At 39.9% G+C, this 23883-nt stretch overlaps 2 protein-coding genes across 3 annotated transcripts in view; one reads left to right on the top strand and one right to left on the bottom strand.

Moving 5' to 3' along the window:
* Positions 1-1328: 1328 nt before the first annotated feature.
* On the bottom strand, positions 1329-4270 carry LOC124133268 (forkhead box protein E3-like). The gene is made up of 3 exons (XM_046497622.2): positions 3663-4270; positions 2893-3218; positions 1329-2516 (listed from the first exon to the last, which is right to left on the bottom strand). The coding sequence occupies exons 1-3, from the start codon at positions 4117-4119 to the stop codon at positions 1860-1862; spliced, it is 1440 nt and encodes a 479-aa protein (XP_046353578.2). The 5' UTR covers positions 4120-4270; the 3' UTR covers positions 1329-1859.
* Positions 4271-8029: 3759 nt separating this feature from the next.
* LOC124133267 overlaps positions 8030-23883 on the top strand; it is a 31747-nt gene continuing 15893 nt past the window's right edge. For both annotated transcript variants that reach the window (XM_046497621.2, XM_046497620.2), the window contains exons 1-5: positions 8030-8139; positions 9277-9430; positions 18361-18565; positions 18724-18817; positions 19478-19651. In XM_046497621.2, the coding sequence (XP_046353577.2) occupies positions 8125-8139; positions 9277-9430; positions 18361-18565; positions 18724-18817; positions 19478-19651 (642 nt within the window). In that variant the 5' untranslated portion in view covers positions 8030-8124. The remainder of the gene's footprint in view (positions 8140-9276; positions 9431-18360; positions 18566-18723; positions 18818-19477; positions 19652-23883) is intronic.

Below are 23883 nucleotides of genomic sequence, written 5' to 3'. Positions count from 1 at the left end.
TCATGTATGGCATACCATATTACCCGTTGAAGTGGCGATCGCCTCCGCCTGCTTCAGACCAAAACACGTTAAAGGGTTGTACTTGTTGTTTCCCTGCCTGGCGCTTGTCATTAAAACGAGGATTGCTCGTGGGTCGAGACACTGTTTGAAACTACGTATTTAGCGGCATTTTAGAAACTGTCACTGAACACACACTTGGACATTTGTAACTGAATTTCTTCGTTTCGCTTCAACATATCGCTGGAATGTTGCTGAGAGTCACGTTAAACATAAATCAAACATCAAGCAAGCGACCAACACCTTTTCCTATCCTGCTGCTGATTAATTGCTTAACAGCAGCCCGTGGTTGCCGTAAGAGGCGACTAACGGGATCGGGTGGTCAGGTTCGCTGTTTTGGTTGATTGATGCATGTCACAGCATCCCAATCGATCCACATGTCAATCACTGGATTGTCTGGTCCAGACTCAAGTATTTACAGACCGCCGCCATATAGATGGAATGTTGCAACAACAAACGAACAAAAACGGTGAGTAACTTTTATATCATTTCACGTCTTTTACATGTGAACAGGGGGGCAAACAGCATAATCATTGGACACGTCATTAAAATGAACATTATGTTTCAATATTCATATCACGTAATCAAATTATTAAAAGCTATACAGGATCTGTTGTCATGTATCAACTGATATGCAGTGAAGCGCCCGTCAAATCAGCTGGTTGGCTTCTTTTTTTTCATCAGAGCATACTGTTATGATCTGGTCGGCCTCTGGGTCCGACGTATGGCCTGCAGTTATCGCCGCGTTTGGGTGTTAAATAAAATAAACTTTGAGTTTGTATCAGTATTTGTCGTAAAGTTTGACGTAGCTACAACCACTCAATAAAAAAATAAACTGTCTTCCCAATGCCGAAAACGCTAAATTAAATATGAGGTTGTAAATAATGAATTTTTATCAACCTTATCTTGGAAAACGGATCTGAGCCTTGATGTACAGGCGATCTCAGCGCTATGAATTCTTTGCTATATATGGGAGTATGGGAGTTACGATCATTGCAATGCCAAGGTCACTTTGTACAAATGCACCATGAAATAACAATATTAAGCTATGTGTGTCATGTAATCTGATGAGGTTGATGGTGTTTCAGTCAAGATTTAGGCCATGTGTTAAATAAATGCAAGACCAGGGTTCATTCGTACAAATCGACCTTGGGGATGAGGTGATGGATACCTTAACATAGACTTAGGGCAGTCTTAGCGATCAGGTTGTTTTGTACAACAGGATACTGGCCTTGCTAACGTTTGCAAGTAAAAAATAAGAAAATACAAAGTTTCAAATTATGTTATTTTAATAATAGGCAACTTATATACAACAATGTCGGTCCGTACGTTATCATTCGGGTTTTAAAATAATGTATTAAAATACAATAAATGCTTAAAAGCAAATCACTCCTCTCTTGTCTAGTCTTGGGAAGCAGCTCCAATATTAGTTTAAGATGGTAAAGGATAACATTTACCAACATTACCCCATGAGAGCGGGATTATTCCAGACAATTTCTTGGGATCTATCACCAAGCACACATTATAATAAATACTGGCCATAGAAAGAGATAGTGGCTTGTGGTACCCGAATCGCCGAGTCCGAATAGCAAACTTAAAAAAAAACCATCGATTAAAAAAAAATACATTAACAAGTTCTGACCGATACGTCATCATGAAGCCATTACGATTCACACATAGACAGAACACACATCACAAGAACACCTTGACGCGGACAGTGCACACTTCACGTAGAACACGTATGTTAACCACATATACAGAAGAAGCATACGTTATTTTGTACAACAATGTAATGTTTAGCACTATGAGGATGACGGCCAAGCCTCCTGACTGGTTGAGTCTGTAGCACTGTGAGATCGCTGGGAGTAAAGGGGTTTTGGGTTAGCACCGGGGACCATGTAAGGCATGTAGGGGTAAGCGCCATTCAGCATGCTGTAGGCGTTCATGTTGTAGGCGTCCATGTAGTTGCCGATTCCAGGCGGCGTCTGTCCCACCGCTGAGTAGGCTGCAGGGTTGTTCCACATGGGGACTCCCATGGCCTGGGTCTGGTAGCCGAAGGGTAGAGTTTGGTGAGCCTCGGGTGGTGAGGACGATGGACTTGAGGATGCTTGGCACTGTGAAGGCTCGGGGGAGGGGGTGCAGCTGGATATTGAGCACGACGCTGGGTAGGGGGAGGACAGATCGGGAGATTTGGCTTCGTACAGTGTCTCCGGGGGTGAGGACTGTTGACGGCTGGCGGCAAGATAGGGGTTCCATATCGCACCGGATACAGACTCGTGGGAGGGTGCGCCTGTGTTAGACAGAGGCGATGGTGTAGATGTTGTTGACGAGGGTGGCGTGGTGGTCATGTGACCTCGGGGAACGCTCCAGTTGGGGGTGCTAGCGTTCACACATTGGGTTGGGTCAACAAAGCCGTATGGTGTCGCTGGTGGCATGACAACAGCGTTGGGGGCCAGGTCCTGAAAACGTGATGACATGTATTGACAATGAAAACTGTTTTAAGGTTGAAATAGTGATGAAAACATCAAATAGTTTACTCTCTTACTGTCGTCGCCACCATAAAATAAAAGTCAAGAACATTTCACTTAGCAATAGGAAAATAACATAATTCTAAAAATACTACAAAAAGGGATAGATTTGGGATGGGTCTTACAATTATACATAAATATTAACAACGTGTAGTAATAACATTTGGTTTAATATATCAAAATGGTAGGCCTCGATATAATGTTAGTCCAGTGTTTGTCACGCTGAAGACCCAGGTTTGATTACCACATGGGTACAATACCCACAAGGCCTACTTATACTCTTATATAATAATATGACGTATCTCACCTGTTTTCTGCCTTTACGTCGGACTCCATCTTTGTAGCGGTACCGACGTCGCAGGAAGCTGCCGTGGTCGAACATGTCCTCGTAGTTGGGGTCGATAGCCCACTGATGCCCCTTCTGTCCGGGCTGTCGCGGCAGCTTCATGAAGCAGTCGTTGAGGGCGAGGTTGTGTCGGATGGACCCCTTCCAGCCCTTGGTGTTGGTGTGGTCGCGGTAGTAGGGGAAGCGCTCCTCGATGAAGCCGTAGATCTCGTGCAGCGTCAGACGCCGATCGTCCGAGTTAGCGATGGCCATGCTGATCAAAGCGATGTAACTGTAGGGCGGCTTGCCTGGAAGAAAAAAGCGACACGTCAAAACATGATCAAACAAATGTCCAATGGATATTTTTTTAACATCCAAACCTTTTTTAAAAAAAATAAAAAAATTGACAGTAGTAATCCATTATAGAATGATTAAAACAATTCCTGCTTACATTTTAATAATGGCAAATGTATTGGTTGATTTAAGTTATTTTACTTTAAAGATATTTGTATAATTTCCAATGGATGGGACTATCGTTACCCGTCGAGCGTCTAATCGACTTGCACTTGAGCAATGTGCTTGTCGCATGATATTATAGTAGTGTGTTTGCACACATTCACTCATTCAGAGTATTATTGTACCGACGTTGCTCACAATATCAACCACTGGTTTGTCTGGTACAGCTGGAATATTGTTGAGTGTGGGGTAACACAACAATCAAATAATATTTGTAAGAATTACATGTTGTTTACCTTTAGGAATTGGTCGCTTGCGCTTTCTGGAATTCTTTGGTGCAGGCGTGGTGTCGTCTGCCGCAGGTGGGGAGTTTTCGGCGTCTGCCTCGCTAGTGCTTTCTCTTGGACTGTTGGTGCTAGCGAGGAGATCGTCGCTATCTTCACTTGGAAGAGCCGTGATATCAGGCTTAGAGTCCCTAGATTCCTCGTCGATGATGAGGTTGGAGCCGATGGAGGTAGGGTTGCTACCGCCAACGTTGTACAAGTCAGCCGATGTATAATATCCAATTTGTTTGAAATCCAGCGCCTTTCCAACTTGCTGGGGAAAATGTATCCCGCGAAACTGATCCATGTGTTCACCGCCGAAGTACACCGGCATGTTCACTTCGACACCGTAGTCTGCCATGTCTAGTTTACCCGTAGTCTGAAGATGCTGCATGTTCGTGCGGTTCTCAAGAGGTTGTTGAGTCTGCATGGTGGATGGTTGGTTATTATGCACTGAGACAGGCTGACATTAGCTGCTCAAGCTGAGGGCACTTGCCTTTGATTCCCCTAACCTGGACCCTGAGCCCTATATGCCAGTGGAGAACAATGCGTCTACCTGGCTTCTCCCGCTGGTTGCTATTAGGCCACACCCACCCCTTGAACATGCCGCTCGTGCACCTCACGTGCAAGCACGTGACGGTGACCCCACTGACAGGTCACGGTTGTAGGTTAGCCAATCATAACGCGAGGATTTCGTCATGGATGATTGTTCAATATGTTACAACCACGGGATATACGTGCGGATTAGTGGAAAGTGACAATTTTTGTTTTTACCTCTAAGTCCACTCATTGTTAGGGTCAAACAGGTCAATTTTAGACAATTTATTTTCACTGAAAAATAATATATAACTTCAGCAATGGTCATCAAATGATGTCACATAATCATTTGTACGAATAACAGTTTTTGTAGAATACTTATGCGTCATTGATAAAGAACAGTATGTTATATATCAATACTTTATAGAGTTAAATTAACAAATGCTACCTATGAATCATATGACGTGTTTCAAAGAATTTCAGGACTGATTTTTCGACTTTTTCTCCAAATTTTAAATCATTGTTCAGCGCGACTATGATTCTCATACCGTGTCATTTGAACATGTGTATATTTCGAAGAATACGCACAAGCGACGAATTCTTCCTCGTTGTCAATCCGTAGTTAAAATGCTATGCAAAAAATATATTTACTTTCATTTAAACCAATCTCAAGGAATTGAGCTATGCAGTGCTGGTGTTGATTTATTACAATATACAATAAAATAGCACTGTCGCACAAAGAGAGAGTAGAAGCATGGCTTATGATCACTTATCTCTCTAAAGATACAAGATGCTGTCACATAACAAGTTTCATATATAAGTAACAAGTATGTGAATAGAATATTAAGTATATATTTTGTCAGATGCTGTTGTATAGTGTACACGATGGGAATAAAGTTAAAAGACATAAAACGTTTCATTGATAATAACTTTTTTGTTGCAATAATGTCCGACAATGTTCTGCGCCCGCTAGAATCACACCCAACCTTACAATAGTACAGTGTAATCACAATAGTGTATGGCGACACACATTATTGCAATAATTGCCTTAAACTGGCTGCGTATATTCACGGCGGGTTAATTTGCTTTTGTGGTGTAAAGAAACACAAATGGAGAGCTATGAAGACTGCTCCTTGTTTCACTTATTGCTCTCAGACGCTCTGGTACAAGTTGTCACAGGACTAAATGCGTGACAGTCACAACTCCCAGATTAAAAGACAAACTACTCGAAACGTTTGAAAGACACCGCACAAGTCAAACAGTGCAATAAATGAACAAGTGAAAATGAACAATCGGGCAGATAGAACATTTTTTGTACAAAAGATTGTTTGCACAGAAACAGTGATCTATCTTAATTGATAGGTCGACTGTCTGTTATTCTTTCACTTCCAATTCTCGAAACGTTATGTTTTTAGCAGGTATTTTTGTTGTTGTTAATTTGTAGAAAAGTTCATGAAGTTTTGTGAATTGATTGACATCAGAATATGGCAAAATATGAAAATAATAAAGTTGATATTCATGGTTAGTCAAACTGCAAATGACTGAATTGAACACGGTAATAACCCTGAAAATTCATAAATGTATGAAAAAACAGCATACATTTGGGTATGGTAGGGTCTTCTTTCCGAACAAGGTGTTACACTATTGTTTTTTTTAATAACATGTCTCATTCTTGTAGCAAGTTTTTCGAATTTTTTTTACGAGTGAGTGTGTATAGTTTTACGCCGCTTTTAGCAATATTCCAGCAATATCACGGCGGGGGACACCAGAAATGGGCTTCACACATTGTACCCATGTCGGGAATCGAACCCGGTCTTCGGCGTGACGAGCGAACGCTTTAACCACTAGGCTACCCGACCGCCCTTTTTACGAACATTCTCTTATTCCAGCGTTTGAAGCTGGCACTAGTCCTGTAGTCCTTACCAAACTGCCCAATAGTAAAGGTATTCTAAGGACCAGTAGAAATTGGCCAACTTTAAGGGTTTTGCTATATGTTATCATTGTAAGGACTAGTGGACAAAAACTGTTAGTTGCTAACCCTGCATTCCTGTTTACTTTTCAGCATGTTTTATCTAAACATTCCTATTTTATTAATCTTGGAAATAACTGTTCGCGAAGCAATATTTATGATATTATTCATTGTTATTGTTTCAAATTAAAGAAAAAATGGATATATCTTTTACACCCAAATCTTAATTACACCAAGAGGTTCATTATAAACTTCAGTAAATGGGAAAACACGGTCGTGGTGTCGGCTTCTTTGATGTCTACATGGGGGCCTACTTTGTATGTACTTAATCTATCCTAACATCCATTTACCTGTCCGCAAACACCGATCACGACAATAAACGATTACTCAAGGGGGTTAATTTTGCCGTGACCCCGATATCAAGATTCACAGGTGTCAAAGTCGTTCCCAAGGTGCCATCGAAACAAATAAAGACAATAGCACTACACGAGACGGTCATTGTCCTTATGCTAATATATATGTTTCGACGCGGGTCGCGAGCTCTAATTGACTTTAGATACGGTTTAAAGGCTTAATCTTCTCCTATCAGCTTTTGTATCAAAGACTAATCTCTCAAACCCAAACAGGGAGTTTTAATTTTTTTCTATAGGTGTTTTAATCCTCAGTTTACAAATTCAGTTCTTCAAGTTTACATGGCGCCAGGCGTTTTCTATCTGACCCGCTGAGTGAATCTTCTTCAGCTTTTTTGATACACGATATGCGTTACCGTTCTATTGTGGGACTCGCTTCAACGAAGTAATTTGGATATTTTCTTTCTGTGCATTTGATCAAGATTATTCGAAATACTGAATCAAACTATTTTCACAGGAAAACATGAATATCTATCAAGCAATAGAATATTTGTAGTTGTTGTTTTATTCTAGAACAATACAGCGAATATTAACATTAAATAAAGTTTAAATTGTATATATCGACAAAGAAGTCGTCAGCACGGGCTTTCTTTAGGAATGTTTAGGGAATTGTCAACAGGAAAGTGACGTTAATGATGACAGCTATGTAACTTTCAACTTGTAAATGTCGATTTGACTACGAAGACTGTCTTCATTATCTATTGCATTGTAAAAAATTTAGCCATGTAACTTGTTTTTGTTCTATAATAAGGAATATAGTATAAATACAGTAATTCAAATTTACCAGATGCATTAACTTTAAAGATTACTGAATCTGTCCATGATTGTTTTACTAAAAGAAATCGATGTGGTAGCTAATAAGTGTTACATGTTTTACAATGTGATTACGTTGTGTAAAATGTATGTTTTACTACCTTAGTCGAGGTAAATAATACTATAATTAATATATGTATATTATATAACTATAGTGTGTTGTTCTGCAAACTGTATCGATAATATGTCTACTGGAGTGCTGACCAACACATGTTTTCATTCACGTACATACATTATTGTTGAAACAAAACAACAGTGTGAAAGAGAAATTATTATCTTTTATATATATAAATATATTTCTAAACCAGCCAAAAGATGATTTCAATACATTTCTCACTAAATATTGTAACATGTGTAACGATAACAGGCGTGGCAAATAAGGAAATAAAAAGGGCAAGTGCATATTGTTTGTTTATTGCGTTTTTCTGCTTCAACGAAAAATGGACCAATTTTAAAAGATCGAGATTAATAGTTTCAGATACGTCTACAGAACCGCATATGAGTCGTATAATGTCATATCTTAACACCAACCAATGATGTTGCTTGTCTTACGAACCGATTCCATATTCTTCTAGCGGGTGGCAATACATCCAAGGGAGGCTACTCTAATTATTTGTTCATTTTTCAGCGCCATATTTGAAGTCAACAAACACGCTGTGGAGAGAAGAGCTCCGATGTCACCCTAAAATGATAATTTCCAGGAGCTATGAGAATGACGCGGGTACTGATTAAACTATGTTGTCATTTTTGAACTTCAGAATATTTTATATCGATTTGTAAACAACTCTGTAAAGATCGAGATCGGGTGATCGTTCATGATCAATGTCTCTGAATCCAAACTGATATGTTTACCAGCTTTTACAACTTGTTACAAACATATTGTCTTTTGTCTCGTTGTCTCATGAATGATTGCATGAATGAGTCACTGATATTCATAATGATTAATTGTTGATCTGATTACTTTTCAAACCTGGACTTTTGGCGATCCTCTTGCAAAGGAAGCACAGGCAAATGTTCCTAGGATGATTTGTATGTTAAAAAGTTGATAAAAAAACAAATGATGTTGATAAATGTTGTGCCATTGATCCGTGCACTGAACAGTTACCCTGTACCACTTTGCACTGGCCGTAATTGTTAGTAGTAATAGTACCCGCAATTTCCTATACCATGCAAACCCTTTATCTACCAAATGTTTTGGATTTGTGAAGATCCTGGTTAGAATTGATCTTCAGCAACCCATGCAGATCAGCATCATATAGCTGGAATGTTCCTGAGTGCGGTGTCAAACAAAAAACCCAAATGTTTTGATTGAAAGTTCAGCATTAGAAATTGGCACTAGTCCTGTAGTTCTTGCCAAAGTGCCCTATAGGTATTAGGACTAGGCCTAGTAGAAATTTGCCATTTTTAATGGTTTAGCTATCTTATTATAACGACTAGTGGAACACAAATGTTTGTTTCTACCACTGAAGTGTATTTTATACAGATAAAAGTTTGCTGTCTTAGCCGCTGTTTCTGTTTTAGACACTGCAAGTCGTGCAGTAAACTCGACTGTTGTGCAACAACAGGTTCATCAGTACATAGCTTTTGAAAAAAACATTTGGTGTAGGTAAATGATTTTTGCAATTAGGAGGTATTAATATTCTTTGAAATGCACTCTCGCTGAGCTTGTGAAGGCCGTTGCAAAACCAGCTATAGAGTATAGACATAGCTGTGTTTTGCAGCTTGTCAGAAGACTGAGTCTTGTAAAATATTTCTTGTGGCCAGGTAAACTATAATATCTACTCAAAGTAGTGCCAAAACACAAGTTCTCATTTGTATAATCACAGACTAGTACATGATTATGCCTTGTATGTTCCAGCGTTCATCTATTATAAGTGAAAGCAACTCTGACGTAAACAGCATCTCTACAATAGAGAATGTGAGTGTGAGAGAAGGAGAAACTGACTGCACTCTCGACTCGGAGCTGAGTGATGACGGCACCCCTTCTGCACCAGCGACACATGTCCTCAAAGGTGGGCTGATTATCTGTCTCTTGTAATGTTGATATTTTATCATCTTGTCAGAAACAATCCAACTATGATTGGTGAATGCACGAACTCAACAGTTTTTGAAATTAAGCATAGAAGTCAGGGGGCCCTTGTCATACTAGGAGTGGAACGATACATCGGTGCACCAGTGCATCCAGACACCCCCAGCAATCTTTGTCAGTCAGGGGGCGGTCGGGTAGCCTAGTGGTTAAAGCGTTCGCTCGTCATGCCGAAGACCTGGGTTCGATTCCCGACATGGGTACAATGTGTGAAGCCCATTTCTGGTGTCCCCCGCCATGATATTGCTGGAATATTGCTAAAAGCGGCGTAAAACTATACTCACTCACTCACTTTGTCAGTCAGATATTGCAAAATATGTTGTAATTAGCATTCCAAGTTTACAACTAAAAATAGCTGCTACAAACATGTGTCTACAGCTAGCGTTTCCATATGAACTTGCAGTTTCCACTCAATTCGATGTAAATATGTGTATCGCGATACATATATTGTGGCCTATGTATCATAGTACGTATGATATCGTGACCTTGCTATGTTTCACCCCTGTGTCATAGCCCCAATGTTATGAGGTTTAAGGGGTACCAATTCAAACTATAGCATCAAGCCTCAAGGACCCAAGGATCCCCTTAATTTCGAACACTGCTACACGCCACTTTGTAGAGGTAACAGATCCGCAATCTTATAAATTACAGATCTTAGTTCTCGCCACCTCTCAACAAAGATCTGAGGACATCACACTTCGGGTCAAGTGAGAATGATCTTTTATCTGACCAATCAGAGTGATGCCTACCAGATCAGGAAAGTGACAATCGGAATGTGTTTTCTAATCATGCAAACTTGAACAGGTTAATATGGGGTATTCCAAACGATATTTACGACAGAATCCGTCAAAATCTTCGTCTATCTCTTGCTACAGACAAATAAACATTTCAATGGGAGAAACTTTAAATTACCCGTGAGAAGTACTGCCATACAATCTCGGCCATCTGATAGTCATTCCAGAATATCCTTTTGTTCAAGTTTCAATTTTTGGGTAAATATATTTCATAGCCTAGCCTAGAAGAAGAATGAGAGTCGCCACATGAAACTAGTGCTGTAATGCTCGCGGAAGCTGCTTTCTGCCTGGCCATTGTTGACATCTTTTTACTCGTGTCATTTGTAGTCCAAGTTTGTGAAAAGTCGTTCTAATGCGACCTGTAATGGGATATCTCCAGATCTTTGTAAGCAGTAGCATGAACAAAGATCTGATTCTAATGAGATTGACAGATCCGACACTGAGCATTGACATGGATAGAAATGTTTAAATTTCCCCCAAAAAGGAAAGTAGTATGCCCATAGCGATCATGATCCTTGTACATAATGAGTGAGTGAGTGAGTATAGTTTTATACCTTCACACATTGTTCCCATGTCGGGAATTGGACCTGGGTTTTCAGCATGACGAACGCTTTAACCACTAGGCTACCTGACCGCCCCCTTTGAACATGTTGAACACTACAGGGCTATGTTTCCCAGCTGGCTTCTAGTCTATGAAACAATGGACATTCTTCCTTTAATGTGTCCACTGATTCATTGTTGGAAGGGATAACTCAAATCTTAGCTCCACATAAAGGATTAGTCAGAGTTCAGAGAAAGTGTTTTCACTGTTAACGAGATTCAGCTGCTAAACAAGCAAAATACTGTAACATTCTAAGGTACACAGTCCAAATTATAGTGCAGCCAGCAAGAAGGAAGCCTTTGTTTAATCAGCAATATTTCTTTATACACAGCAGCTGATTTGACTGATTTATTGCTCACACGAAAACAAGCCACCTCTGCTTCAATATGTTCCATCTTTTAAAATCAATACCTGAGCATCAACATTTTGTATTGGTTCAATCGTTGAAAAAATCAGATGCTTTTAATTAGATTGATCTGATCCCATATTTTCCAACACAGCGTAAGGTACCGGGGACTTATTTTGAATCCCTGCCGGGTTTAAAATATCAAAGCATGCTGGACTTGATCACTTTTACTTTACCTTCTTACAATACTTACAGTATCTTTTGCACCTGAATCTCGTTAACAGTGAACACTCTTTCCCTGTACTCTGACTACCGTATTCGACGTAATAGGCACCCAGGGCGCTCTCAAAATTAGAAATAGGGGGCTCTTATTAGAATATTATTTTAGTGGGAAAACAAACAGAGTTAAAAGATAAATTTTGTGGTCTATGCTGACAGCCTGAAATGTTTATGTACGACAGATATATTTTTCCAGAATTTAATTGCCCATAATTAGGTGTGCACATAACACATGAGTGCGTATTATACGCGAATAAATAAGTCTTGTGTACATTGATCAATCGGAAGGGGTGCTAATTAGGACTGTTCACTGGCCAATATATTAACAAATATCGCCGTGGGCGCTTATTACGTCGAATACGGTAATCCTGTATGTGAAGCTAAGATTTGAGTTGTCCTTTTTAACAACAAATCAGTGAAAACATTAAAGGAAGAATGTCTGTTGTTTTCATAGACTAGAATCCAAAGTACACACAATTTATGGATAACTGCTTTAATACTGTAAAGGCAATGTTTCGGTATAGATCCTCATACTGTTGTCAAGCAGGACTTGAGGATTAACAGTTACAACAATTGCATACATGAGTGGGATAACATGACTAGGTGAAGTAATGACAACAGATGGATCCTACTGTAACAACATGGACAGAGAACACATGAGTGGGATAACATGACTAGGTGAAGTAATGACAACAGATGGATACTACTGTAACAACATGGACAGAGAACACATGAGTGGGATAACATGACTAGGTGAAGTAATGACAACAGATGGATCCTACTGTAACAACATGGACAGAGAACACATGAGTGGGATAACATGACTAGGTGAAGTAATGACAACAGATAGATACTACTGTAACAACATGGACAGAGAACACATGAGTGGGATAACATGACTAGGTGAAGTAATGACAACAGATGGATCCTACTGTAACAACATGGACAGAGAACACATGAGTGGGATAACATGACTAGGTGAAGTAATGACAACAGATGGATCCTACTGTAACAACATGGACAGAGAACACATGAGTGGGATAACATGACTAGGTGAAGTAATGACAACAGATGGATCCTACTGTAACAACATGGACAGAGAACACATGAGTGGGATAACATGACTAGGTGAAGTAATGACAACAGATGGATCCTACTGTAACAACATGGACAGAGAACACATGAGTGGGATAACATGACTAGGTGAAGTAATGACAACAGATGGATCCTACTGTAACAACATGGACAGAGAACACATGAGTGGGATAACATGACTAGGTGAAGTAATGACAACAGATGGATCCTACTGTAACAACATGGACAGAGAACACATGAGTGGGATAACATGACTAGGTGAAGTAATGACAACAGATGGATCCTACTGTAACAACATGGACAGAGAACACATGAGTGGGATAACATGACTAGGTGAAGTAATGACAACAGAAGGATCCTACTGTAACAACATGGACAGAGAACACATGAGTGGGATAACATGACTAGGTGAAGTAATGACAACAGATGGATACTACTGTAACAACATGGACAGAGAACACATGAGTGGGATAACATGACTAGGTGAAGTAATGACAACAGATAGATACTACTGTAACAACATGGACAGAGAACACATGAGTGGGATAACATGACTAGGTGAAGTAATGACAACAGATAGATACTACTGTAACAACATGGACATAGAACACATGAGGTGGATAACATGACTAGGTGAAGTAATGACAACAGATAGATACTACTGTAACAACATGGACAGAGAACACATGAGTGGGATAACATGACTAGGTGAAGTAATGACAACAGATGGATACTACTGTAACAACATGGACAGAGAACACATGAGTGGGATAACATGACTAGGTGAAGTAATGACAACAGAGGGATACTACTGTAACAACATGGACATAGAACACATGAGTGGGATAACATGACTAGGTGAAGTAATGACAACAGAAGGATCCTACTGTAACAACATGGACAGAGAACACATGAGTGGGATAGCATGACAAGGTGAAGTAATGACAACAGATGGATCCTACTGTAACAACATGGACAGAGAACACATGAGTGGGATAACATGACTAGGTGAAGTAATGACAACAGATAGATACTACTGTAACAACATGGACAGAGAACACATGAGTGGGATAACATGACTAGGTGAAGTAATGACAACAGAGGGATACTACTGTAACAACATGGACAGAGAACACATGAGTGGGATAACATGACTAGGTGAAGTAATGACAACAGATGGATACTACTGTAACAACATGGACAGAGAACACATGAGTGGGATAACATGACTAGGTGAAGTAATGACAACAGATGGATCCTACTGTAACAACATGGACAGAGAACACATGAGTGGGATAACATGACTAGGTGAAGTAATGACAACAGATAGATACTACTGTAACAACATGGACATAGAACACATGAGGTGGATAACATGACTAGGTGAAGTAATGACAACAGATGGATCCTACTGTAACAACATGGACAGAGAACACATGAGTGGGATAACATGACTAGGTGAAGTAATGACAACAGATAGATCCTACTGTAACAACATGGACAGAGAACACATGAGTGGGATAACATGACTAGGTGAAGTAATGACAACAGATGGATCCTACTGTAACAACATGGACAGAGAACACATGAGTGGGATAACATGACTAGGTGAAGTAATGACAACAGATAGATACTACTGTAACAACATGGACAGAGAACACATGAGTGGGATAACATGACTAGGTGAAGTAATGACAACAGATAGATCCTACTGTAACAACATGGACAGAGAACACATGAGGTGGATAACATGACTAGGTGAAGTAATGACAACAGATGGATACTACTGTAACAACATGGACAGAGAACACATGAGTGGGATAACATGACTAGGTGAAGTAATGACAACAGAGGGATACTACTGTAACAACATGGACAGAGAACACATGAGTGGGATAACATGACTAGGTGAAGTAATGACAACAGATAGATACTACTGTAACAACATGGACAGAGAACACATGAGTGGGATAACATGACTAGGTGAAGTAATGACAACAGAGGGATACTACTGTAACAACATGGACAGAGAACACATGAGTGGGATAACATGACTAGGTGAAGTAATGACAACAGATGGATACTACTGTAACAACATGGACAGAGAACACATGAGTGGGATAACATGACTAGGTGAAGTAATGACAACAGATGGATCCTACTGTAACAACATGGACAGAGAACACATGAGTGGGATAACATGACTAGGTGAAGTAATGACAACAGATAGATACTACTGTAACAACATGGACAGAGAACACATGAGTGGGATAACATGACTAGGTGAAGTAATGACAACAGATAGATACTACTGTAACAACATGGACAGAGAACACATGAGTGGGATAACATGACTAGGTGAAGTAATGACAACAGATGGATCCTACTGTAACAACGTGGACAGAGAACACATGAGTGGGATAACATGACTAGGTGAAGTAATGACAACAGATAGATACTACTGTAACAACATGGACAGAGAACACATGGGTGGGATAACATGACTAGGTGAAGTAATGACAACAGATAGATACTACTGTAACAACATGGACAGAGAACACATGGGTGGGATAACATGACTAGGTGAAGTAATGACAACAGATAGATCCTACTGTAACAACATGGACAGAGAACACATGAGTGGGATAACATGACTAGGTGAAGTAATGACAACAGATAGATACTACTGTAACAACATGGACAGAGAACACATGAGTGGGATAACATGACTAGGTGAAGTAATGACAACAGATAGATCCTACTGTAACAACATGGACAGAGAACACATGAGGTGGATAACATGACTAGGTGAAGTAATGACAACAGATGGATACTACTGTAACAACATGGACAGAGAACACATGAGTGGGATAACATGACTAGGTGAAGTAATGACAACAGATGGATACTACTGTAACAACATGGACAGAGAACACATGAGTGGGATAACATGACTAGGTGAAGTAATGACAACAGATAGATACTACTGTAACAACATGGACAGAGAACACATGAGTGGGATAACATGACTAGGTGAAGTAATGACAACAGATAGATCCTACTGTAACAACATGGACAGAGAACACATGAGGTGGATAACATGACTAGGTGAAGTAATGACAACAGATAGATACTACTGTAACAACATGGACAGAGAACTCATGAGTGGGATAACATGACTAGGTGAAGTAATGACAACAGATAGATACTACTGTAACAACGTGGACAGAGAACACATGAGTGGGATAACATGACTAGGTGAAGTAATGACAACAGATAGATACTACTGTAACAACATGGACAGAGAACACATGAGGTGGATAACATGACTAGGTGAAGTAATGACAACAGATAGATCCTACTGTAACAACATTGACAGAGAACACATGAGGTGGATAACATGACTAGGTGAAGTAATGACAACAGATAGATCCTACTGTAACAACATGGACAGAGAACACATGAGGTGGATAACATGACTAGGTGAAGTAATGACAACAGATAGATACTACTGTAACAACATGGACAGAGAACACATGAGGTGGATAACATGACTAGGTGAAGTAATGACAACAGATAGATCCTACTGTAACAACATGGACAGAGAACACATGAGTGGGATAACATGACTAGGTGAAGTAATGACAACAGATGGATCCTACTGTAACAACATGGACATAGAACACATGAGTGGGATAACATGACTAGGTGAAGTAATGACAACAGATGGATACTACTGTAACAACATGGACAGAGAACACATGAGTGGGATAACATGACTAGGTGAAGTAGTGACAACAGATGGATCCTACTGTAACAACATGGACAGAGAACACATGAGTGGGATAACATGACTAGGTGAAGTAATGACAACAGAGGGATACTACTGTAACAACATGGACAGAGAACACATGAGGTGGAAGCCAGTGCGACATGAAGCCAATTAAACAGGATAAGTTTGCATAGGTGTGGTGATTATTGCTTGATGAGTTCATATTAGGCGGATGGGATGAAATAGCCTTGATCTCTGTTGACCCAGTCTTGCTTCACAATGGTATAAGGATCAATACCGAAATGTCGCCTTTACAGTATTAATAAAGATTAAAGAAGGTGTATCTACTTTGTCATCCATCAACTTCTAAGTAATGCCTATCAAGCAAGACTAGAAGCCAGGAGAGGGGGGTTTCTTCGAGATGATTGTTCTTCTCTGGGCAACATAGCCCTGTTGTGTTAAACATGCTCAAGGGTAGTGATTGCTGTATACTGCTTTATTCTGTATGTTTTTATCAAATTTACTAAAAAAATTAGGCAAGATTCTTAAATAATTGGTTCACAGGTTTAGTCGACATTGCGGGAAAAAATAATTTCAAAAGTACTAAATAAAACAGATTTTGACAAAAAATCTACATGTAATCATGATAAGAGGTTCCATGAGGATAACTTTCACTGCACATTTAGAAAACAAACAAACAATCTTAAATGTCTTTATTTCATTCTTTCCCTAGCCCCATACATGTGCCTAAATCTAGCCATTACTTCTATAAATCACCCGTGAAGATCCGGGTTAGAATAACTTAGAATAGGTCTTCAGCAACCCATGTTTGCTGTAAAAGACTCGCTGACTTGGTTGATGCATGTCATAGTGTCCTAAATATGTAGATCGATGCTCAAGATGTCAAACACGGGATTGTCTGGTCCAGATTCGATTATTTACAGACCGCCGTCATATAGCTGGAATATTGTTGAGTGCGGTGTTAAACAACAAACAAACAAACATCTATAAATCTGATCACTGAAATTGTTGGTTTATTATGTAAGAAGTGTTTGCATTACCATTATAAGCTCTGTAATTAGCCTAGTGGTTAAAGCGTCATGCCTAAAACCTGGGTTCGATTCCCGACATAGGTACATCATGTGAAGCCCATTTCTGGTGATATTGCTGGAATATTGCTAAAAGGGGCGTAAAACCATACTCACTCACTCTGTATTTGAATCAAATCTCTCGGCATATAAGGACATGCATGAAGATCCGGGGTAGAATAGGTCTTCAGCAACCCATGCTTGCCGTAAAAGGCGACTATGCTTGTCGTAAGAGGCGACTAACAGGATCGGGTGGTCAGGCTCGCTGACTTGGTGGATGCATGTCATCGATCCCAATTACGTGGATCGATGCTCATGATGTCAATCACTGGATTGTCTGGTCCAGGCTCGATTATTGACAGACCGCATCATATAGCTGGAATATTGCTGAGTGCGGCGTTAAACAACAAACCAACAACCAACCAATTGCTGTTATTGGACAAGTGAAAAAGCTATTCAGCGGATATTCATCATGACCATAGCATTACCCACATTTACAAATAACATTGTATTTCATAAGGAGTTATTGCAAATTACATAGTACTTGCATTAGCACAGAAGGTGGACAGGATTTAAGATGGGTTAATTTTCTTGGGCATTCACTGATTGTATTTCAAAATGTCTAAAGTTTGTTCTCAAATTTTATAAGTATCTAGAAGTATATATATAAGTTTATATAGTTAGGACATTTTATATTGTGGTTTTTCGAAGAGTTTCTTGAATGTGTTGTAACAGGCATGTTACCATGGTTACAGTTTAATGTTTGAATGCACACTTTCGTTACTCGTACACATGGCTGCGGACAGCAATGCAAAAAATAGTGCTTTGTTTTTCTGCTTTTACATTTTTGAGCATCATGTTTTTGTATATGTTGCCACCAGGTGTCACTGCCTACGTAGAGGTGCGGACATGCAATGACAACCGGAGTCATGCCATCTCGTCTGCCCTGCGCCAACTGGGGGCAGTTGTGGCTGACAAGTTCACCGACGATGTTACCCACGTTATTTACAAAGAGGGCTTGAAGAGAACCAGGGACAAGGCCATCAAGAAGAACATCCACCTTGTGTCTGTGCTCTGGGTTGACAGGTGAGTTGGTTGTTGTTGTTGTTTAACGTTACACTCAGTATTCCAGCTGTATGTGTGTACGTGATCAAGTCTGGACCAGACAAGTCAGTGATTGATATGTGTGGACTATGTGAGTATCACCAGGGTGTACATCCATATAGCGTGTGTTGCTGTTCCAGTTGCAGGAAGAACAATGACCATGTGTCTGAGAAGTTGTTTCCTGCCCTCTTGCCGGAGAGCTCTTCCACCCCAATCCTGTTTCCTCGACTCAAGGTCAGTAAATGTTGTTTTACGCCACCGTCACCGACATTCCAGTTATGCCTGTAAATAAGCTACGAGCGCAGGGGGCCACCTTCTTGCTCTATTTATAGAACAGTAAATATTAGAGTCTTGACAGATAGCAATGTTTCACGCCATCCCGGCACCATGACCAGAAATGTCACTGATTGTGATAGCTTGACCTTTCCCATTTTCATCTGCTCTTTAAAAAAGTCTTTTGACATGCATGAGATACTCGGTATCTATTCTGACCTGGATTACCCAAAGGATCAATGCACTGAAAGTAGGTGAAGTACTGTACTGTTACCATGGTTACCTTACAGTAGAGCCATAAAGATCTGTGTTAGAATTGGTCTTCAGCAACCCATGCTTGTCTCAGGTGAATCTCAGGATCGGGTGGTCAGACTCGCTGACTTGATTGATGCCTGTTATTGTATGCCAGTTGCATAGATCAATGCTCATGATGTCAATCACTGGATTGTCTGGTCCAGACTCGATTATTTACAGACCACAACAAACCTTACAGTAGCTGCCAAGGCACATGCATAGACTACCAACGATGTAGTCATCTGGCGTGTAATCGGCAAGGAGTATGTTTTACTTGTGATAGTGATGAATCATACCACAGATTCATAATGAGGTTTTCCTGTTCAGAAAATGAAGTCGATGCAGCCGTCCGACTTCAACGAGGATGTTGTCAGCAGCGCCGAGCGGTGTCAGAAGAGGAGGAAGAGAGTGGCAACCATGCGGCGCTTCCAGATCATGGAGGAGACGCCGGAGTTCACGCCGCCGGCCATACTCGTGCAGGAAACACAACCCCGATCAGTGGTGAGCAGTAGCAGTCCATATGACTGCCTCCGTGGCCTAGTGATTGAGCATCTGCCTGGAGAGTGCAGGCTTGTTGGTTTGATCCCCAGCTTCATCAAACCAAAATCTGTTAAAAGTAAAAATGGCATCTCAGTGGGCTAAGTGGCGTTAGTCCGGACTAGTACAAGCAGCCACACACATGCATGAACATCACTATAAAAGTTTAATAACTTTGAACACAATATTAAACCCCATTTCACCTTGCCTCTGTGTCTATATACTGTAAACTAATGTGAGATGTTAATGTGTTGTGAGATTGTCAGTCTCCGAGTCCAGTGAAGATTCCAGGTTAGAATTGGTCTTTAGCGACCCATGCTTGTCGTAAGAGGTGGTGGTTAGGCTCGCTGACATGGTTGATGCATGTCATTGTATCACAAATGCATAGTTCGATGCTCATGAGGTCAATCACTGGATTGTCTGGTCCAGATTCGATTATTTACAGACCGCCATCATATATAACTCAGTGCGGCATTAAAAATACAACAAAAAACAACAGTCTCCGAGCTACGGTGAGATATTAATGTGTTGTGTGATTCTCAGTCTCTGAGCTATGCTGAGATGTTAATGTGTTGTGATTCTCAGTCTCAGACCTAATGTAAGATGTTAATGTGTTGTGATTCTCAGTCTCCGTGCTAATGTAAGATGTCAATGTGTTGTGATTCTCAGTCTCCGTGCTAATGTAAGATGTTAATGTGTTGTGATTCTCAGTCTCCAAGCTAATGTAAGATGTTAATGTGTTGTGATTCTCAGTCTCCGAGCTAATGTAAGATGTTAATGTGTTGTGATTCTCAGTCTCCGAGCTAATGTAAGATGTTAATGTGTTGTGATTCTCAGTCTCGGACCTAATGTAAGATGTTAATGTGTTGTGATTCTCAGTCTCCGAGCTAATGTAAGATGTTAATGTGTTGTGATTCTCAGTCTCGGACCTAATGTAAGATGTTAATGTGTTGTGATTCTCAGTCTCGGACCTAATGTAAGATGTTAATGTGTTGTGATTCTCAGTCTCGGACCTAATGTAAGATGTTAATGTGTTGTGATTCTCAGTCTCGGACCTAATGTAAGATGTTAATGTGTTGTGATTCTCAGTCTCCCAGCTAATGTAAGATGTTAATGTGTTGTGATTCTCAGTCTCTGAGCTAATGTAAGATGTCAATGTGTTGTGATTCTCAGTCTCCCAGCTAATGTAAGATGTTAATGTGTTGTGATTCTCAGTCTCCGTGCTAATGTAAGATGTCAATGTGTTGTGATTCTCAGTCTCCGAGCTAATGTAAGATGTTGATGTGTTGTGATTCTCAGTCTCCAAGCTAATGTAAGATGTCAATGTGTTGTGATTCTCAGTCCCCGAGCTACAGTCAGATGTCAATGTGTTGTGATTCTCAGTCTCCAAGCTAATGTAAGATGTCAATGTGTTGTGATTCTCAGTCCCCGAGCTACAGTAAGATGTCAATGTGTTGTGATTCTCAGTCCCCGAGCTACAGTAAGATGTCAATGTGTTGTGATTCTCAGTCTCCAAGCTAATGTAAGATGTTGATGTGTTGTGATTCTCAGTCCCCGAGCTAATGTAAGATGTTAATGTGTTGTGATGCTCAGTCTCCAAGCTAATGTAAGATGTCAATGTGTTGTGATGCTCAGTCTCCGTGCTAATGTAAGATGTCAATGTGTTGTGATGCTCAGTCTCCGTGCTAATGTAAGATGTCAATGTGTTGTGATGCTCAGTCTCCGTGCTAATGTAAGATGTCAATGTGTTGTGATGCTCAGTCTCCGAGCTACAGTAAGATGTTAATGTGTTGTGATGCTCAGTCTCCGTGCTAATGTAAGATGTCAATGTGTTGTGATTCTCAGTCTCCAAGCTAATGTAAGATGTTAATGTGTTGTGATTCTCAGTCTCCGAGCTAATGTAAGATGTTAATGTGTTGTGATTCTCAGTCTCCAAGCTAATGTAAGATGTCAATGTGTTGTGATTCTCAGTCTCTGAGCTAATGTAAGATGTTAATGTGTTGTGATTCTCAGTCTCCGAGCTAATGTAAGATGTTAATGTGTTGTGATTCTCAGTCTCCGAGCTAATGTAAGATGTTAATGTGTTGTGATTCTCAGTCTCCAAGCTAATGTAAGATGTCAATGTGTTGTGATTCTCAGTCTCTGAGCTAATGTAAGATGTTAATGTGTTGTGATTCTCAGTCTCCGAGCTAATGTAAGATGTTAATGTGTTGTGATTCTCAGTCTCAGAGCTAATGTAAGATGTCAATGTGTTGTGATTCTCAGTCTCAGAGCTAATGTAAGATGTCAATGTGTTGTGATTCTCAGTCTCCGAGCTACAGTAAGATGTTAATGTGTTGTGATTGTCAGTCTCCAAGCTAATGTAAGATGTTAATGTGTTGTGATTCTCAGTCTCCAAGCTAATGTAAGATGTTAATGTGTTGTGATTCTCAGTCTCCGAGCTTATGTAAGATGTTAATGTGTTGTGATTCTCAGTCTCCAAGCTAATGTAAGATGTTAATGTGTTGTGATTCTCAGTCTCCGAGCTTATGTAAGATGTTAATGTGTTGTGATTCTCAGTCTCCAAGCTAATGTAAGATGTTAATGTGTTGTGATTCTCAGTCTCCGAGCTTATGTAAGATGTTAATGTGTTGTGATTCTCAGTCTCCGAGCTAATGTAAGATGTTAATGTGTTGTGATTCTCAGTCTCCGAGCTAATGTAAGATGTTAATGTGTTGTGATTCTCAGTCTCAGAGCTAATGTTAGATGTTAATGTGTTGTGATTCTCAGTCTCAGAGCTAATGTAAGATGTTAATGTGTTGTGATTCTCAGTCTCAGAGCTAATGTAAGATGTTAATGTGTTGTGATTCTCAGTCTCTGAGCTAATGTAAGATGTTAATGTGTTGTGATTCTCAGTCTCCAAGCTAATGTAAGATGTTAATGTGTTGTGATTCTCAGTCTCCAAGCTTATGTAAGATGTTAATGTGTTGTGATTCTCAGTCTCCAAGCTTATGTAAGATGTTAATGTGTTGTGATTCTCAGTCTCCAAGCTTATGTAAGATGTTAATGTGTTGTGATTCTCAGTCTCCGAGCTAATGGAAGATGTTAATGTGTTGTGATTCTCAGTCTCCGAGCTAATGTAAGATGTTAATGTGTTGTGATTCTCAGTCTCCAAGCTAATGTAAGATGTCAATGTGTTGTGATTCTCAGTCTCTGAGCTAATGTAAGATGTTAATGTGTTGTGATTCTCAGTCTCCGAGCTAATGTAAGATGTTAATGTGTTGTGATTCTCAGTCTCAGAGCTAATGTAAGATGTCAATGTGTTGTGATTCTCAGTCTCAGAGCTAATGTAAGATGTCAATGTGTTGTGATTCTCAGTCTCCGAGCTACAGTAAGATGTTAATGTGTTGTGATTGTCAGTCTCCAAGCTAATGTAAGATGTTAATGTGTTGTGATTCTCAGTCTCCAAGCTAATGTAAGATGTTAATGTGTTGTGATTCTCAGTCTCCGAGCTTATGTAAGATGTTAATGTGTTGTGATTCTCAGTCTCCAAGCTAATGTAAGATGTTAATGTGTTGTGATTCTCAGTCTCCGAGCTTATGTAAGATGTTAATGTGTTGTGATTCTCAGTCTCCAAGCTAATGTAAGATGTTAATGTGTTGTGATTCTCAGTCTCCGAGCTTATGTAAGATGTTAATGTGTTGTGATTCTCAGTCTCCGAGCTAATGTAAGATGTTAATGTGTTGTGATTCTCAGTCTCCGAGCTAATGTAAGATGTTAATGTGTTGTGATTCTCAGTCTCAGAGCTAATGTTAGATGTTAATGTGTTGTGATTCTCAGTCTCAGAGCTAATGTAAGATGTTAATGTGTTGTGATTCTCAGTCTCAGAGCTAATGTAAGATGTTAATGTGTTGTGATTCTCAGTCTCTGAGCTAATGTAAGATGTTAATGTGTTGTGATTCTCAGTCTCCAAGCTAATGTAAGATGTTAATGTGTTGTGATTCTCAGTCTCCAAGCTTATGTAAGATGTTAATGTGTTGTGATTCTCAGTCTCCAAGCTTATGTAAGATGTTAATGTGTTGTGATTCTCAGTCTCCAAGCTTATGTAAGATGTTAATGTGTTGTGATTCTCAGTCTCCGAGCTAATGGAAGATGTTAATGTGTTGTGATTCTCAGTCTCTGAGCTAATGTAAGATGTTAATGTGTTGTGATTCTCA

This window comes from Haliotis rufescens, unplaced genomic scaffold (genome assembly GCF_023055435.1).
Source record: "Haliotis rufescens isolate VD_foot unplaced genomic scaffold, xgHalRufe1.0.p SCAF_2, whole genome shotgun sequence".
NCBI lineage: Eukaryota > Metazoa > Mollusca > Gastropoda > Lepetellida > Haliotidae > Haliotis > Haliotis rufescens.
This window is presented reverse-complemented; position numbering and strand designations above follow the sequence as displayed.

Excerpts from the sequence above, each read along its gene's own strand:
- LOC124133268 (XM_046497622.2), bottom strand. The coding sequence starts at position 4,119 with ATGCAGACTCAACAACCTCTTGAGAACCGCACGAACATGCAGCATCTT. Across the intron at positions 3,219-3,662 it reads CAAGCGACCAATTCCTAAAG|GCAAGCCGCCCTACAGTTAC; the intron begins GTAAACAACATG and ends TTTTTCTTCCAG. Across the intron at positions 2,517-2,892 it reads GACGTAAAGGCAGAAAACAG|GACCTGGCCCCCAACGCTGT; the intron begins GTGAGATACGTC and ends TCACGTTTTCAG.